General features: G+C 41.3%; 1 protein-coding gene across 2 annotated transcripts in view; it reads left to right on the top strand.

Annotated features, from left to right (window-relative positions):
• BRD8 (bromodomain containing 8) overlaps positions 1–18,288 on the top strand; it is a 71,937-nt gene that overhangs the window by 11,366 nt on the left and 42,283 nt on the right. The window contains exons 18-22 of one of the 2 annotated variants that reach the window (XM_088465546.1): positions 4,027–4,095; positions 4,978–5,155; positions 5,408–5,512; positions 8,065–8,109; positions 8,619–11,383. In XM_088465546.1, coding sequence (XP_088321672.1) covers positions 4,027–4,095; positions 4,978–5,155; positions 5,408–5,512; positions 8,065–8,109; positions 8,619–8,678 — 457 coding nt within the window. In that variant the 3' untranslated portion in view covers positions 8,679–11,383. Of the gene's footprint in view, positions 1–4,026; positions 4,096–4,977; positions 5,156–5,407; positions 5,513–8,064; positions 8,110–8,618; positions 11,384–18,288 lie in introns of those variants that run through there. The other variant, XM_088465547.1, reaches the window with a different exon arrangement.

Genomic DNA, 18,288 nt, shown 5'->3' with positions numbered 1-18,288 from the left:
CTCTCTCCCTACCCACCACCTAAAGTTTCCCTTCCCAGCACTGGTGCCCGCACAATCTCTCCACTCTATTCATCTCGGTCCCCAAAATTAATCTAACATACTTGTTACAGCAATCCTGATAATATCATTCACATCTCTCCCACAAACACTGTCCCTTTATCCTGTGCCCTCTGGAATGTCAGATCGGTCTGTAATAAACTGGTTCCCACCCATGATCTTTTCATCTCCAACAACTTGCATCTCCTAGCCATTACTGAAACCTGGATTTCACTCTCTGACTCCACTTCATCTGGGGTCCTCACCTCTCACGCCCCTCGGCCTGGGGGTCGCCATGGTGGTGGTGTTGGAGTCCTTATGTCCCCTGGTTACTCCTACCAACTGAACCATCCCTTACATTCTCTACATTTGAGGATCATGCTATACGCCTCTTCCAACCAGTACACCTGCGAGTAGCTGTCATTTACCGTACCCCTGGCCCTACCACCAAATTCCTTGACAACTTTGCCTCCTGGCTCCCGCACTTTCTCTCCTCAGACTTTCCCTGCATTATCCTAGGTGACTTCAATATTCCAATTGATATCCCCACTGTATTCCCTGCTTCCAAACTCCTTACCCTCACATCTTAATTTGGTCTCTCCCAATGGACCTCCTCACCCTCCCATGTGAATGGACATTCCCTTGATCTGGTCTTCACTCACTTTTGTGATAATTCTGATTACTCCAATTCCCCATTCCCCCTCTCTAACCATCACCTTCTCTGTTTTAACTTATCCCTCTCTCCTTCCACTCCTCTACCTCCTAAGGCCACCATCATTAAGCGTAACATTGAGTCTATCTACACAGTTTATTTTTCTTTCCTGCTTGACTCACTGCTCTCTCCTCTCTCCTGCCTTGAACAAGCTGCTTCCCTATACTAATGCCTCCCTTACTTCTGCTCTTGACTCTGTTGCTCCGGCAATCACTACTCACCCTCGCAGATCGACAACTCAACCCTGGCATTCCAGATGCACCAGATACCTGCAAAAGTGTTCACGAACTGCCAAGCGACAGTAGAGAAGATCTCGCTCTAAGGCAGATTTTCTCATTTTCATATTTATGCTCTCATCCTACAGTGCTGCCGTTTCCCTCTCTAAACAATCATATTTCAAGCACCTAATCTCCTCCCAAACCTCAAATCCCCAGCATCTCTTCACCACCTTGAACCCTCTCCTCTGCCCACCCCCTCCTTGCCTTCCCTCCTTGCTCTCTGCCCTTGACTTTGCTACCTACCTTATATCTAAAATTTACTCCATACGTCAGGACATCATATCCCACCAGTCCCCAAGCACTACACCTCCTCCTTTCCCGGATCATCCCTCCCCTTCCATTTTACCTACTCTGACATCCTTCTCCCCTGTATCTGGAGAGGACGTCATGGCCCTCATCCGGTCCTCCCCCCTTCCACCTCCCCCTCCCCTTGACCCTATCCCTTCACGTCTCCTCCGCTACCTCTCTCCTTGTCCCTGTTCCCATCTTGCCCATCTCCTCAATCTCTCCCTCTCATCTCGCACTGTCCCTTCTGCATTCAAACATGCCCTTGTCTCTCCCATTCTTAAAAAACCTACCCTTGATCCTAACACTCGCCAACTACCGACCAATCTCTCTCATTCCTTTTGCCTCGTATTGTTTACAACCGCCTTACCACCTTTCTTTCCTCCAACTCCCTCCTTGACCCTTTTCAGTTCTAGCTTCCGTTCTCTCCACTCCACTGAAACTGCCCTCACAAAAGTCAGCAAAGACCTCCTTCCTGCCAAATCCAAAGGCCACTTCGCTCTGCTCATTCTCCTTGACCTCTCTGCTGCTTTTGACACTGTTGACTACCCTCTCCTGCTGCAAATCCTTCACTCCCTTGGTCTACGTGACACTGTCCTCTCCTGGCTGTCCTCCTACCTCTCTGACCAATCCTTCTCTGTCTCCTCTCATGACTCCTCTACCCCCCCCACCCCCCTCCCCATCCTCTTACAGTAGGTGTTCCCTCTATACGTCCTCTTTAGGTGAAGTCATCGGCTCTTTTGACCTCCATTATCATCTCTATGCTGATTATACTCAGATCTACCTTTCCTCCCCTGACCTCTCCCCTTCTCTCCTCAGTCATCTCCAACTGTCTCTCTGCTATATCTTCCTGGATGTCCCAGCGATTTCTTAAACTTAATATGTCTAAGACTGAGATGATCATCTTCCCACCCTCCCACATAACCTCACTTCTCACTATTTCTTTATCAATTGTTGGCACAGCTATCTCCTCGAGCCCCAAAGTGCGCTGTCTTGGAGATATCCTGGACTCCTCCCTCTCCTTCAAACCACATATCCAGAACCTCTCACAGTCCTGTCGTTTCCATCTCAAAAATATTTCCAGACGCTTTCTCACCCAGGATGCTACTAAGAACCCAATACACTCAGTGGTCATCTCCAGATTGGACTACTGTAACCTCCTCTTTTCTGGCCTCCCCAACTCCCATCTCCCTCCTCTCCAGTCTGTCCTCAGTGCTGCCGCTCGACTCCTCTTTCTCTCCAAACGCTCTACATCTTGCTCCCCTTTCCTTTAGAACCCAATTCAAGGTTCTCACACTCGCTTACAAAGTCCTCACACATTCCTCTCCCTTCTCTCTCCTGTCCGCCCTCTTCGTTCAACAAATGCACTCCGTCTCTCATGCCAATTGATTACGTCCTCCCACTCCTGCCTCCAAGACTTTGCCCGTGCTGCTCCCTACCTTTGGAACTCTCGCCCTCTCCCCATCAGACTCTCCACCTCTCTACATGGGCTCTCAAGACCCACTACTTCATCAAAGCCTTCCAGCTCTCATCCTAACCTGCTAATCCATGCTCCCTCCTCCCTGTCTACCCCATCTGTGTCACGCCTGTTTGTCTGCCTCTCCCCTTTAGAATGTAAGATCTTGCGACAAGGGCCCTCTACCCTCTTGTGCTTCTCCTTACTTTATTTTCATCTACTTCTTACTCCCCACTAGGGCACGTAACACTTGGTTGCTTATGCTCTGTTGCTTATTTGGGTGTTATGGTCACCAATGTAGCAATGTATATTATACCTGTCCTTGTCCTCCATTGTATTTGTATTGTACTGTTAGTCACTTTCTTGGTTATGTACTTTGTAAGGCGCTGCGGAACAACATATAAATAAACGATAATAATAATACTATTATAACAAGGATGAAATTCGTTCTTCCATTATTTCTGCTGCTGGATTTCCTATTAGGTTGTGCACTTTGTTCTTTTGTAATATCAGTAAAATGTTTTAATTTTGTATAAAAGTATGCCTTGTATTGATGATACCAAACAAAGTAAGATTTTTTTTGTTTATTCAGTCATTGAGGAACACACTTTATCTCCCCGGAGGGTGATGTGTGTGTGCCTCCTTCGGTAGTGCCATCACTACATGACATCCGAACAAAAGTCCAAACTATTATCTAGCCAGAACAGAAGGCAATAAAGACCTGTATCATTGAGACTATGTGCAAAAAAATAAGCATCTTCTGGCACCAAGTGAGAAAAATCCTACACACCTGGATACATTATGCAGCAGGAAGTGTGTCATTGTCGAAAGCATGATAAAGACTTCACATCCTCTGTGGACCCTGATTTTAGTGCCTTCATCCTACATTTCTGCTAGTGTAATTTCTGTTTCCGGAAATGCATTAGAAGCAGAGAAAAAAATGTATAACTAAAGAAATACCTTACACCTTTTGAGTTAATAAAAGCATTTAACTAGTGTCAGCTACTAAATCATTCTTCAAAACTGATTACACATTCAGGGGGAATGTAGGAGTTGAAAAGGGTGGGGATAGAACATCTTAAAACCAATGAAAACGTTAAAACGTTACAGAAAGCACAAAGTAGTGATGTATAAGGCTCTAATAAATATACTAAAGTAAGACATGATATCCAGTTCACAGCTATATGAAGCCAAGATCATATATCAAACGTGTACAAAATTTAGTTGCTTTGAACTCATGGTGATGTCTTTCTATACAGATATGCCAATGTCTTTCTTCAACCTGTGACAGATGACATCGCTCCTGGCTATCACAGTATTGTGCAAAGGTAATATCTGCATGGGGTTATCCTGTAATGTTGATAGAAAAATCACATTTATGTTTGCTATAGGTTAATCAATAGTTCTAGAATTCCTTTGTTAATTATGCTTTTGTAACTATGTCCTGGGACATGGGCAGCTGATGTCAACCCAGCAAACCTTGACCTGCAGCCTCAAGCCAGCTTTTCTTCATCTACTTTACCCTGAGCTTTGGTATAAATAAGAGAATAAGACAACGGGAGCAGCTTACTTCTCTGTGTCACATGACCTCCTGGGTCATCCGGGTTGGAACCGTTTTCCAAATATTAGTAAAAGTGTGAGAGGTCTGCTAGGCATGTTAGAGATATGTAAAGAACATACGGGAGGTGTGATGGGCATATAGGAAGGAAGGATTTTTGGTATCTAAATGGTATGTTAGGGGTATATGGGGTTGGGTTTGGAGTACATTCGGGATCTGAGGGCTTGTTGGGGTCTGCAATTGAGGGGCATTTTGGGATGAGGGATGTGTGTGTGCCGAGGTTGTTTTCATGCTGTTTTCTTACTCTTGCAAATACACTTTAGCTACTGGTTTTGACTTCCTCAAGCAGCTATACTTTCCACAGATCAAGAGCTGGTGAAGAATAAAAATAGCCTGTTATGATGAATATTATATAACTGTGCCATATGTGATTTTTTTTTTTTTTTTTTTTCCCTCTGTTTGCGAACCACAATGACTTGGTAGTTTTTCAAAGAATGTTTAGAATCGTTAGTATTCAATGGATCACTAGCAAATATGTATTTTTTATATTTTTAAATGTGATAAGATTTTTGAAGCGAGTTAAGAAATAATCATTCTTTGCTTATTGATCACAGTGTTATCGTCCCTTTACATCCCTTCTTTTTCTCCCAAGGCCAATGGACCTATCTACTATAAAGAAAAACATTGAGACAGGTTTAATCCGGAGCACAGCTGAATTCCAGAGGGACATCATGCTTATGTTCCAGAATGCTGTAATGTATAACAGTTCTGACCATGATGTCTATCACATGGCAGTGGAGATGCAAAGGGACGTGCTGGAACAGATACAGGTATGGCTCTATTTGTTGGTGTTGGACCAAGACTGTTGATGTAAGAATTGTTTGTAACTTTTGAATATACTAGTTGTTGTTATGGACTAATATTCATAGCTTTTTATTTTTTCAATATCGAAGCATAAAAAATGATCTACAGAGTTGACTTTAAAATTGCATGTAGTAGAAATATAGTAAAAGTGCAACACAAGATTTGTTTATTTTTTTTTATTTTCCCTACAAAACAACTGTTCATTCTTCCCATGACAGCAATTCCTTGCCACCCAGTTGATAATGCAGACATCTGAATCTGGGATCAGTGCAAAGAGTCTGAGGGGCCGGGATTCCACACGAAAGCAAGACGCCTCTGAAAAGGTACTGTTATGCCAATTGCTGCTTAAGTCAAGTCACTTTTACCATTAATATCTAATTGTAAGATCCTCATGATAAGTGCTGACAAGATGATGGCTTTCTTACTGAAATATCCATATTCTGCACTACTGAAAGTGGACCTAACTAACCAAATGTACTGATAAGACGCACAACCTTGTTTTTGTTTACCACTTGTTGCATAATTATGTAGTTTATGTTTTATATATGGCTTTTTAACATTTTACAGTAAAGCATTAGACCCATATTTTATGTTCATATGAAATATTTATTAATACCGATGAGTATGTTTCTATGCCAAGAAATGACAAGACTAACAGCAGGAGTGTTTTCCTGGCTAATATCATCAAGATGCAACTTAATATTAAGGCTTCAATTATTGACCCTATATCAAAGTGCAGACAGGTTTTGAACTCTGCAACTGGCCACTGTAAAACTCTATCTGCCTAAAAATCCCAAGTATTTCTTGGTCTATTCAGCCAACCCAAGTTCCTGTCTTTGAAACCTTCTGTCGATTATATGACTTATAATAGTGAATAAAGCATGGTGATTGGGTAGTCACGATTGGTGTCAAATGTCACCAATAAACAAGTAATGAAGACTTGCACCTGCAGTTCTGCATTTCCTCCAGGTACTGGATTATTGTCAGTTAAGTGAGAAAATGCTAAAACTAATATGCTACGCTTTATATAATCACTGAGATAAATTCACGCAACAGTGTTTGAGCAAAATCCTCATTGCTCCAAATGCAAAATTTGATTTAATGCAGAGTTCTGATTGGCCTTATTTATTTATTATTTGTATTGTTTTATTTTATTTATTATAGTTGCAGTCCTTTGGCCACTTTGGTAGATTGTACTCATTTCAAAAATGTAAAAGATATCACAATTTCTGCAGGGAAAGAGTGTGTATGCATGTCCAATCGGACCAAGTCACATCTCACGGGGATATGCTGTAGCTCTCCCCTATAAAATGTTTGCCCCCACCTTTGTAACACATCTCTCCCTCACCCTACCGCTATACACACATCTCATTAATTCCCATCTCTCCCCTTTAACACATGCACATTCCCCCACCTCTCTGGTTTTAAGTTTAACACATTCATACCCGCCACAAACAAACCCTCTGTAACATATTTCTCAACTCTATTGTTTCACCTGTTCTTATCCCTCACCTCTAACATATTCCCTCCTTCTGCTCTGTAATTCATTTACTGGCATGTAGCACATATTCCTTGCACATTACCTGTCCTGTGTTCAGAATGAGATGGATCCCATCAAGCAACTTGTTCTCACCCGTTAAGACACAATACACCGACAGTCCATCAGATTTCACTACTGAATGACTGGGGGCAAAATTTACTAAGTGGCGGTTTGACGGCGGGTTCTATTCTATTCTAAACCCCGGCAGTTTGGTGGCGGGTTCTATTCTGTTCTAAACCCCGGGGGTTTGGTGGCGGGTTCTATTCTGTTCTAAACCACGGCGGCTTGGTGGCGGTTTTGCAGTGGTTTCTAAATGACAGCCCTGTTCTATTCTATTCTAAAATGTGTTTTGATGGCAGTTTTGCAGCGGTTTTAGCCTTAGTAAATCTGCAGATAGCAAAACCGCCGCCAAGCCACAGTCAAAACACATTTTAGAATAGAATAGAACAGGGCTGTCATTTAGAAACCGCTGCAAAACCGCCACCAAACCCCCGGGGTTTAGAATAGAGTGGAAACTGCCACCGAACCGCCGGGGTTTCAAATAGAATAGAAACCGCCGTCAAACCGCCACTTAGTGAATTTTACCCTGGGTCTCTCTGCATGGCTGCGGACTGGAAAAGTCCCCACAGCTACAGCGAGACCCTGCAATGTGGTACAGGGAGGATACAGGTCCTGCTTCCTGTGAAGCACTAATAAAATGACCATGAAAGGTGGATGCAGGCTGTGCTGATCATCTTTCCATGCTAGAGCCTGCTCATTACTATGAAATACAGAATTCTATTATGCATGAGGGGACAGCAATTCAATGCATTTGTTTCTTTATCATTTTATTCTCTGGAGAAAAACATGCAGTATGTATATGTTTTGGTTGGAAATCCAGTAATGTGACAGGAGTTCTGTATGGAAACTGTAATGTGAAATAAAACATATGGAATCATTTATCTAGTCTGCTGTTGGATGAAGAAAACTGTATACACGAATAGCTGCCATAGATCAATGTGATCAAACATCGGTGGAAGAATCAAGAATGTCAAATTTGGCAATAGGGGTTCTTACTGCGGTTCTTTTTTGAGATTGTGAGTAGCAAGAGAAGCCAGTACTGGTATAATTTGTTAGGACACACTAAAGTAATACACCCCCCCCCCTCCCTCCAAAAAAATATAAACCAATAAATGGAGAAGCCACCTGCACCTATATTTCAGTCTCGTGTTTCCCCTAAGGGCTCTATGTCAAAGTCCTGGCTCCTCTTCTGCTTTTGTGTTGCCAGCTTCTCTGTGTCTTGTGTTGGAGAGTCTCCGTGGAATCTGACCTGTTTTTGTGTTTGTCCTTTAACAGGACAGTGTCCCCATGGGCTCTCCTGCCTTCCTTCTCTCTCTCTTTGTAAGTATTGAATAGCTGGAGTGTTGGAGGAAATGAGTGTCTCCATCCTTCGATTAGAGCTGATAGAGAAAGTAATCAATGTTGTTACAGTCTGCTTTATGTCTGCTCTGTAATGCTTTCTTAGTGTCCCTTTCTGTCCTTCAAACTGATATTTCTGTTTTATTTGTTAAATTATACCCGAGGATTCTCTTACTTCCATCAAGTCAATGTAGAAAGGTCACGTAGTTTGTTATCCAGTGCATGTTACAGATGTATTCATTCCAGTGTAGCTGTGTTTTCCGTAAATGCAACAATTCAGAGCTTTGAAATGTGAATACAGACAGGGTTAAGACAGGACTAGGATGCGAAGGCAGAAGTTCCCAGCTTAGATTATCTCAGGTATGTGAGCTTTTCCTATAGTACTGGAATCTGAATTCCTTTAGTCTCTGCTATGCCAGAAACCATTATTCTTTCACCGATAACACTGTTACTCCAGGCATTTCCTTCATGATTTCTTCTTTGTTTCACAGGATGGAGGAACCCGAGGCCGTCGCTGTGCAATTGAAGCAGACATGAAAATGAAAAAATGAGGTGGCAGCCTGTGTACCATGTGCTACACAACGTAATAGTAACAAGTGAAGATTGATTGTATTATGTGTATAACAGAGCAATGTCCCTTTTCCTCAAGTTAGTGTGTAAAGCCCCAGTATCTGGGTCTGGTAGCTAGCACATTTCTGTTTGCCATGCCCTCCGTGAAGTGGCAACACAAGCAGTATTGTTTAACTTGTAAATATGTACAATTAGATAGCTAGAACATCCTGCCCTTAAATGACTTTGTAAATGGACATGACAAATGCAAAAGTTCTACAGTTCAGTTATACTTGGACTTTATTTATTAGAAAGGTAGGGAGTAGCATTCAGTGATAATTTGTTTTGCACTTACTATGCTTGTCATTAATGTACTTAATGATGGAAATCCTAATGGAAGAATCACAAACTTGTGAAAGGGAATGATGTGATGTCTGTTGCTTGACTTAGACCTAATTAGATGAACATACATTTCTGAGATTTGTGAGCAATGGGCATTGAACTGTTCATTGTGTGCATTTACCATTAAACTACTGTTTCTCATGCACATTAGAGTGCAGATCTCAGTAGAGTGACTCTTTTTTTTATGACTTAATCTGGCATTCTTATCTGTTAGAATGAATGGCAACTACTAATCACTTCACAATATTTCTGTTTGGCAGTAGCAGGTTTGTACCTATCTTAAGATAGTGTAAGCGTCACATGATTGGATCACATCCTTGCCTGGAATGCACTCTTCAGCCAGGCACACCCCAGAGTTGCCAAGCTTCCCGGCTAATTGTTATATATATATATATAGCAATTATGCTGGCCATATTAATTTTCCTTTAAGTTATAAATAATAAGGTAATTGTCAACAGAGTATTTATGTTTTAAAAAATTTAGAATGTTTATCCCACAGTAAGAAACCACTTCACTTATTCGTAGGTCACTACCCACTCTCACCCACTTTCAGCAGCTGGAAAAAGCTTCTGTAAAGGTGGTTTTGTACCATAAGGCACACATCCACTTACAGACATGAAAACAACTGCACGATTACGACATTGTAATCGTGCAGTCGTTTGTCAGTCTGTGATGTGCCTACACTGAAGAGCAGTCGTTCAGCGTAGGAACATCAATCATCTGCAAACATGCTGATCCAGACGTTATCATCAGATTGTACAACATATTTGCCCAATGATAGATGTCTGAACGACCAGACATTTTTCTTAACGATTTTCAAACGATTGGAGAACGATTATTGATTGATAACGATCTCGTTATCGTTCAATCGCTCAATTTAATCTTCTAGTGGATGTGTGCCTTTTACAATGATTGTATTCACTTGTATGTGCCCTCCTACAACTTTTACTTAACAGATTGCATTATCTACTAACTAAAGTACTCTAAAAGCGCAAACATCTTTATTATTGTAAATGTTTTATTTATAAATTGGCTGTCAATGTACAAAGCCAAGTTTCTGCCTAGGCACATAATCAAATTAGAGTATCCTTGCAGTTTAAATGAACGTTTATCTTAAGCTGGAAGTTGTCTGAAATGAACTAACTTCCACTCCAGTTAGAAAAAAAAATAAAAATAAAAAAGCATTTATGTATGCTACAGTTTGGCTCTAAACAAAGTTTATGTCATTTGACTGATTTGTTGGTTTGTGTAGACTAGAATTAAATTGTTGTAATGTTGTGGTACTAAAACAGTTAGCCATCATTTTTAAATCTATTTGCAAAGGTAAAAAGAACATGCTTAGTATGTAGACTGGAAACTACATTTGTCAATATTTATTTGTGACTGTTGTAAACATGTCAAACTGTAATATATTTCTCTTTGTTGTTTGTAAATGTTGTTAAAAGGAAAATCAGGTGCATATGTTTTATATTTTCTTATACATCACACATTGAAATAGGCTTATTGAAGTTATACCAGTTTATTGTCTTATTTTGGTTACATTTGCACTCTTATGTATTCCTAATGTTTTCTGTGTATCGCTCCTCAAACCTTTTTATAATTTTTTCCTCCAAGAAATCTTCACCAAAACCCATACTAGTCGACTCTCAATAGGAGTTGAGAGTAAAACCAATTTGGATTACTCAAGGAAGATTTCATTTAGTTGACGGGAAGGGCTATTGTCCTGGGGAGAGATCCTGGGTCAGAACTATTGATATTCAAGCCCCACTTTACATACAAATGTTACAACTCTATGCTTTCTATTAAAAAGAAGATACCTAGAAGTTAGGGAGTAATGTAACATGCCAATTTCAGCAGATTTACCTAATCCAGTGTCCTTGCTCCTGGCACCTTGTCTAAACTTAGCTGCGTGCCGGAACCTCTTTCTGTTTATCCTGTTGTGCATAGTGAATATACGGCCATTCGTAGGCTTCAAGTGGGAATTTAAATTTGTGTTCTGTGCACAGGCAAATCAACACCCATTTGTTGTGGTGCCCGTAGACATGACAATTTTGGACCAGGGCCGAAAATTGCAATTTACACTTCTCCATTCTGCCGATACTGATTTAAATCTTTCCAATAATACTGTCAGCCTGTAAACGCTATCTGTTGTGTGGCCACCTTTTAGTTTTTTAACAAACTAGTCTGACATTGCTGATTCATTGTTATGTAATTTAATCTGCATTTTATATATTGATTTATTAATATTATGCCTTTTTAAAAAAAATATAATTGTGTACAATAAAGTTTCATACTTTTAATTTAAGTGTATGGTGTGTGCTTGTTCTTGGGTAAATGAAACATACCAAATTCAATTGCACTTTTTTTTTCTTTGTTTTATACCATTGTTTTATGTTTTTTATGGCCCATACTAGATCTGGACAATACCCTTTTTATGTACTTATTGTAAATGTACATATTGTCTTATCATCCAAAATATTTGATCATTAAAATGCATATTTTTGTAAATTGTACAAGAATGTCAATTATGTGTATATATGATCATATACTGTATGTTCTCACATGTTTTATAGATATTGCTGCTATAAAAAACTAAATACACCAGTCCTTCATCTGCTAGGGAAAACACATGAAGTGTGGATGCAAAAAAATGTTCCCGTCCATTGCTCACATATTTCATATAGTAGTTCTTATTTTAACACTCTATATATAGATTTTGCAGTTAGCTCATTTTCCAGTTTGCAGCTTTTTAATCTGCTTGATTGTGAGTGGTAGATGTGTAATTGATGTCTGGGTCTTTTTTTATATGATCAAGCCAGTGAGTTTCTAACTGTTTTTCTGAATTTTTGATTATGTTCATTTACCCTAAAGTTGCTCTCTCAGCACCCTGGTGATATCACTAGTAAATGTTTAGGGTCAGTGGTGCTTCAATAGTGCAATAATATATACATGCTTACAATGTGAATTACATTTTAAGTTGACAAGGTATGGACAAATTTGTAAAGCCTGAGAATTTGAATACTCACTGATATGGTTGAAAAAGCCTGGCTAAAATCTTTGGCTTAGTCAATTTCTGAGCTCACATAGCTTGTTTTGCGTCCCCGGTTATAAATGAAGAGAACTGCCCCCCCTTCTTTCTCTGATACTTCAGAAAATTGCTCCATGGCTCCAAGTGCATTTGTTCAGGGATCACTGGCTCTCTCAATGTTGCCCCTAGATTAGGGATGTGCAATAAGCAGCCCCCCAGCTGTTGTAGAACTACACATCCCAGCATACCCTGCCACAGATTTGCTATTTGGCCATGTTAAAACTGTTGCAAGACATGCTGAGAGTTGGTGCCCACCCCTGCCTAGATTAACTGGCTTGAGTGCAGTGCCTGATAAGTTTGGTGCTGGTCCTTATTTTGGTTTCGTCCTTTTTTTTATTTTTTTTTAGGCACTTTAACATCAGGTTTCTATCTTGGTTGCATCCTGGAGTGGGTGTGATTCAGACTGCTCGCCACATGAATAAGATGCCTAGGTTTGACTTAGTGGCCTTGGTTGAACATATCCAAGAGGTATCTACATAGCTGCGTGATGTGGTTCTAGAAGCAGGTCTCATGGGGGCTAAAATATCCGTTTTAGTGGTCTCAAGTCTTGGGTGGTGGACACAGTCTTTACCTTTTTCTGGTGATGTACTCTAAAGTCCAGAGCTGTATAATATTATTTGCCTGGCAGCAGACTACTTCATGGCTTTAAATCTGTCAAAAGAGGAACTTGTTTTTGGGTTGCTGGTAAAGGCAATTATCAGGTATCAAGAAAGTGGCCCTGTGTGGAGGTGAACAAAAAGGGAAACAAGTGTGGTCAGCAAAGAAACTAATAACTAGACCCTCAGTTACACAGTCTCTGTAATCTGTCCATCCGCTTCCAACTGCTTCAGTGCCCGTGTGAGAGGAACAGCGTACATCAATGGGGGATATACCACTAAACTCCTCGAAAATAAGACACTCTTATGTTCCTTATGTGGATCCGGTATAATGCCAGTCCCTACAAGAAGCCATTCACTTAATACTAACCATGGGTGTATTAGTTATAGACTGCATATAATTTGACAGGTTTATTGTTTCAAAAATGCCTATTGTATGATTGTGAAGAAACGGCTATTGAAACCTCCTTAAGTTAGTGAGTTTATACTGCATTAAGGATAGAGTTGATTAGGCTCTTTTCCGAATTAAGTTGTTTGGCTGCATATGTTTCTGCCAGTTTGTTATAGTGATAGAATTATTTTTGGCATATAATCTTTCCAAATGTGAATTGAACTACTTTTGAATTGTAGCAAGATGGTAGATTTATTGTTTTTTGGTTAGTGCTATATATAAATATGGAGATCTATTAATGTATGAAAATTGTATTTTGTATAGACCCTGATTGAACAGTTTTAATCATATGTTTTAAAATTAAAACAATATATTAAACATCTAATTTTTTTTTATAGGTTTAATGTACTTCATATCAGCACTATAATCCTCCTAATCATTTTGCTTTTTTTTTTTATTGTAAGGTTTTACTCATTCGAGTCTTTTTATAATGACTGTTTTTTGTTTTTGCAATGGCCGAGATGACGATCTTTCTTTTTTTTTTTTGGTATGCTTGTTTGCAAAAGTGAATGTCACCAATACCTTCTCAGGATTTGTTTTTTTTCCAGTAACAGACATATACTTTGTGAAAATCCAGTGAGCTGTCATAGCTGTTCTCCTGAGGTCCAGGCATGTAACCATTATTTCCTATTTGAATGATCTCTCCATCATGGTAGATTCTCGGAGAGATGCCGCATTCTGGCGTCCCACAGCTGGATTTTCATTTATCATAAATCCTTATTGGCTCCTACACAGAGACTTGTGATTCTGGTTCTGTTCAACACTCTACAGAGGATGTCTATTGGCTCTTAGATGGATGTCAGTTCTTTTATTTCTGAAATTCCTGGGAAAAATATTCACTACCCCCCCCCCCCCCTTTCAAGGCTCTGCAGTTTTGTGTAGTTCCATTCAGGAGTGTTCTAAATCAAACTCCTCTCAGAATGGGACATGCCACATCTCCGTTTGACCACAAACACATTGCTCCATTCTTTGGTGGCTCAGGGACAACAACCTTAACAAAAGTTGTTCTTTTTCTATTTGGAATTGTGTTAATGGATACCGGCCTTCAGGTTGGAGGGTGATCTCCCTTCATTGCTGTTTTCAGAGTCTGTATTCCCAGGTGGAAGGCAAGCTAGTGAATACTGTTCTGTGATTAAGAGCAGCATTAGACCTTCTAGTTCAGGTACACTCCTAAGAATTCTGTCAGATAACGCAATCACAGTGTTATACATCAACCATCAGGGAGACTCAAAGAGCTCTTTTTAATGACTGAAACTTCAGGTTCTTGCATTGGGCAGAGCAAACCCAGCTGTCCCCAAGCTGAAATTTACACACGTCCCTCTTATTCAGGTGTTGAAGATGCGATACTCTCAAATAAGGAGAAAGATGTGGCATGCAGTTATGCTTCAGTATATAACACTCTAAAGCTGTGCACTTACTCTGATAACTCGCCTAATCAAGGCTAGATGCTTTCCTGTAAAGGTATCTTTAGATCTTCCCACACAGCCAATCATTAATTGGTCATGAATCAATGCTTGTTCCGTATTGGGAATAGACTCACCTGGGACCAGGTATAGACATTCCCCAAAATGTTTCTTTGTGTCAACGGTTACACGTTATTCTGACTGCATACAGACAAGAAAAACCGTCACTGGAGCACTTTGCATAAAAATGTATTTCAAAGTAGATAAAAAAATTCAAGCAAAACAGAACATTGGGCCTGGTTCAGACCCGTTCGCTAGGATTCGTTCACTCGGAGCGAGCTGATGTTTGCAATCTGTGCCTGCGTATAAGATCGCACCCTGTACATAGACGCCTTGCTAGAACGAGTGACAGGATGAGCCCTTTGTGGGTGGTATCGGGTTGGTCGATGGAAACGTGAGAACGCATCTAGCGAGCTGGTCTGATCGTGCCCATAGTCCCTTAGCGGGGCTCTCAGCAATACATGGGTTCCCACAAGACAAAAACCATCTACCCGGAATGAGTAGGTCAATACATAAGATTAAAAAAATGTATAGGTGAGTCCACATCAGCTGAGAGTTCCCCTTTATCACCAACGTGTTTCTGACTGTCTTACTCCTTCTTCACGGTGTATTGGGACCCTCACAATGTCCAAATATTTATACCCCTTCTCTCAATAGGGAGGAGAGGGTCATAAAAAGTAAACACTAAAACACGGAAACGTATCCACTAAATATCATTAAATATAAAACAATGGTATGACATAATGCAATTCATACAATCTCATCTTATATATACAATAATAAGGTAGAAGTCTGAGTAGGATAAACAAGAACATTAAATACCTATACCCCAGATCCAAATCCAGTCCATTTGTTAGCAGGAAAAATCTTAATGTGGCTATATCAGAGGTTCCCGAATGCGGTCCTCAAGGCTCCCCAACAGTTCAGGTTTTAGAGATATCCATGGTTGAGCACAGGTGGTTAATTCAAATTGACTGAGGTACTAATTAAGTCACCTGTGCTCAAACAGGATATCTCTAAAATCTGAACTGTTGGGGAGCCTTGAGGACCGTGATTGGGAACCTCTGGGCTATATTAAGGCTGAACTTGGAGACCAAAATCCCAACATCAGGTGTCCCAGAAGCCGATTCCCACGGGAACTTTCGGACAGCTGCTTCCGGGCTGTGAGACGCAAACCAAAAGTCGTAGCCGATGACTTCCGGTCCATGAGGCGCAGGCATCAGTGGATCTCTATTAGATGGCCAGACGTCCTCTTGTGATAGACAGGCGCCATTTTGCGGGGATCGTTTAGTGTGAAACTTCCAATATTCTCCCTGTGAACTGGATTATTGATTTTTGTTTTTTATCTCTTATATTGAGACTATCTATGAGAGACATTTAATATAAGACACCTATTGCATATTATATGCTTGTTTATGTTTTGGATTCACCTCTCTCAGCATTACATTTTTGTGATAGTGTATCTAAGAATTGAATCACTACATTATGGTGACTTTTATATTGTATATTGACCGGTCAATTTGATATTGTTACATTATTTTTTATTATTAGTAAAGAATTATAAATAATTATAGCAGTGTGGTGGTTGTCAGTTCATCCATATCAACCCTTAAGCATATTAATTAGCGCAGGGGTTCCTTCACATATTTTGTTACTCAAATACAAATACCCACAAAGCCCAGGCTCCTCTCTATACCCCGTCCCCAGACAGAGGCCCTTCGGTTTTAAGTTTGGTGCCAGCAGGAGCTGGGCATCAGGTTTTCGGGGGGCTACTTTAAGTGGTCCCCTAGGATTTTATTTAACTTTAATTTATTTTCATTAGTTTATTTTGATTATGCAGTGGAAGGCGTCCTATAGGACGCCCCTACTGCTACTCCACCACCGCAGCACCGGCAACTGGGCCAGTGACTTCGACTGCAGTCTCTTCTACACTGGAGCCGCAAGCCCTGGTACAGGGGCTGATTAATACAAGCCGTGTGTTATGTTCTGGGTTGTTTGTGGACCCGGGGTGGTAGCAGGGGCGATCACAGAAGCGGATTTGAATAAAAAACTAGGTTTTTTAATAAGTGCTTGAGAAGACATAAAATATGGCAGTAAATAAAAGTCCAGGAATATATAAATGTGCACAAGAGTTCTGTGGTGGGAGTAATAGGTTAATGTCCAAGTAGAAACAATTAGAGCTGTCCAGGTGTGCAGGTAGTGAGACTGAAAATAATCAACCAGGTATGCAGATAGTGATGCAGGAAAATAATAGCCAGGTATGCAGGTAGTGAACTAAGGCAATGAGCAGGATGTCAGCAGGCTCAGGCACTCAAGTATGGGCAAGGGTGATGGAGGAAGCGGGGTAGTCCAGCGGAAGCTAGGAGCTGACAGGCAGACTGGCAGACAGCGAATTCACAGGTACAGGATAAGCACAGAGAACTCCCTCTCAGCTAGGCTGAGATACACGTTGCACTGGCAAAGAAGGAAGGCACTGACCCTTCCTAAATACCCCATGCTGTGCTGTTACTGGCCGGAGGGAACATGTGACTCACCAGGATTGGCCAGCTGCATCACATGGCCAGAAGGCCAGATGGCGGCGCCCATGCCAAACGGAACGGAGACGCCGCCAGGCCTTCCCAGCGCAGAGTGACAACAGGCCCACACAACAACGCGCACAGCCAAAGACCCCCGCCAGACACCAGCTCCGCCACCAGACAGCCCGCGCCACAACAACCTCACAGGTAACACCCGCCTAGCACCATGCTGAAATACCCTGGCCGTGACAGTACCCCCCCCCCCCCCTTTTGGGGTGGCCTCAGGACACTCACCAGGCTTCTCCGGATGGGCAGAATGGAATCTGATGAGTGTGGGAGCGTGGACATCACGAGCATCGGTCCAGCAAAGTTCCTCTGGACCGTAACCTTTCCAGTCCAGCAAATACTGTAGATGACCTCTGCGCAGACGAGAGTCCAAGACCTGGGCGACTTCAAACTCAACTCCTCTCTCCGTCTGGACTCGAGGAGAAGCAGGTAGAGCATTATGGAACTTATTCAGGACCAGGGGCTTTAATAAGGAAACATGGAAAGAATTAGGAATTTTTAGGTATGGGGGTAACTGTAAACGGTAAGCCACTGGATTAATGACTTCTGTTATGGTGAAGGGACCGATGAAGCGGGGTGCAAATTTCATTGAAGGAACTCTTAGACGAAGGTTCTGGGTAGACAACCAGACCTGGTTTCCTACTTGCATGCGTGGAACTATTCTACGCTTCTTATCGGCCTGGGTCTTATAGCAAGAGGATGCCTTCAACAAATCAGACCGTACTTCAGTTCAGATGGCAGCAAAATTCCGCACCGTGTCCTCTACGGCCGGAACATCAAAAACAGGCAGGCTTCGGAATTCGGGAACACGAGGATGAAGGCCATAAACAACCTGAAATGGCGCTTGGTTAGTTGATGAGTGGTAGGAAGCATTGAGTGCAAACTCGGCCCACGGCAGCAAGGCAGCCCAATTGTCCTGGGAAGATGACATAAAAATTCTTAAAGTCTCTACATCTTGATTAACTCTCTCGGTGGAGCCGTTGCTTTGCGGATGGTAGGCCGTGGAAAAGTTTAACTTCACTTGAAGAAC

The sequence above is a fragment of the Taudactylus pleione genome, unplaced genomic scaffold (assembly GCF_031769625.1).
Source record: "Taudactylus pleione unplaced genomic scaffold, aTauple2 ptg001990l, whole genome shotgun sequence".
In the NCBI taxonomy this organism is placed as follows: Eukaryota; Metazoa; Chordata; class Amphibia; order Anura; family Myobatrachidae; genus Taudactylus; species Taudactylus pleione.
This window is presented reverse-complemented; position numbering and strand designations above follow the sequence as displayed.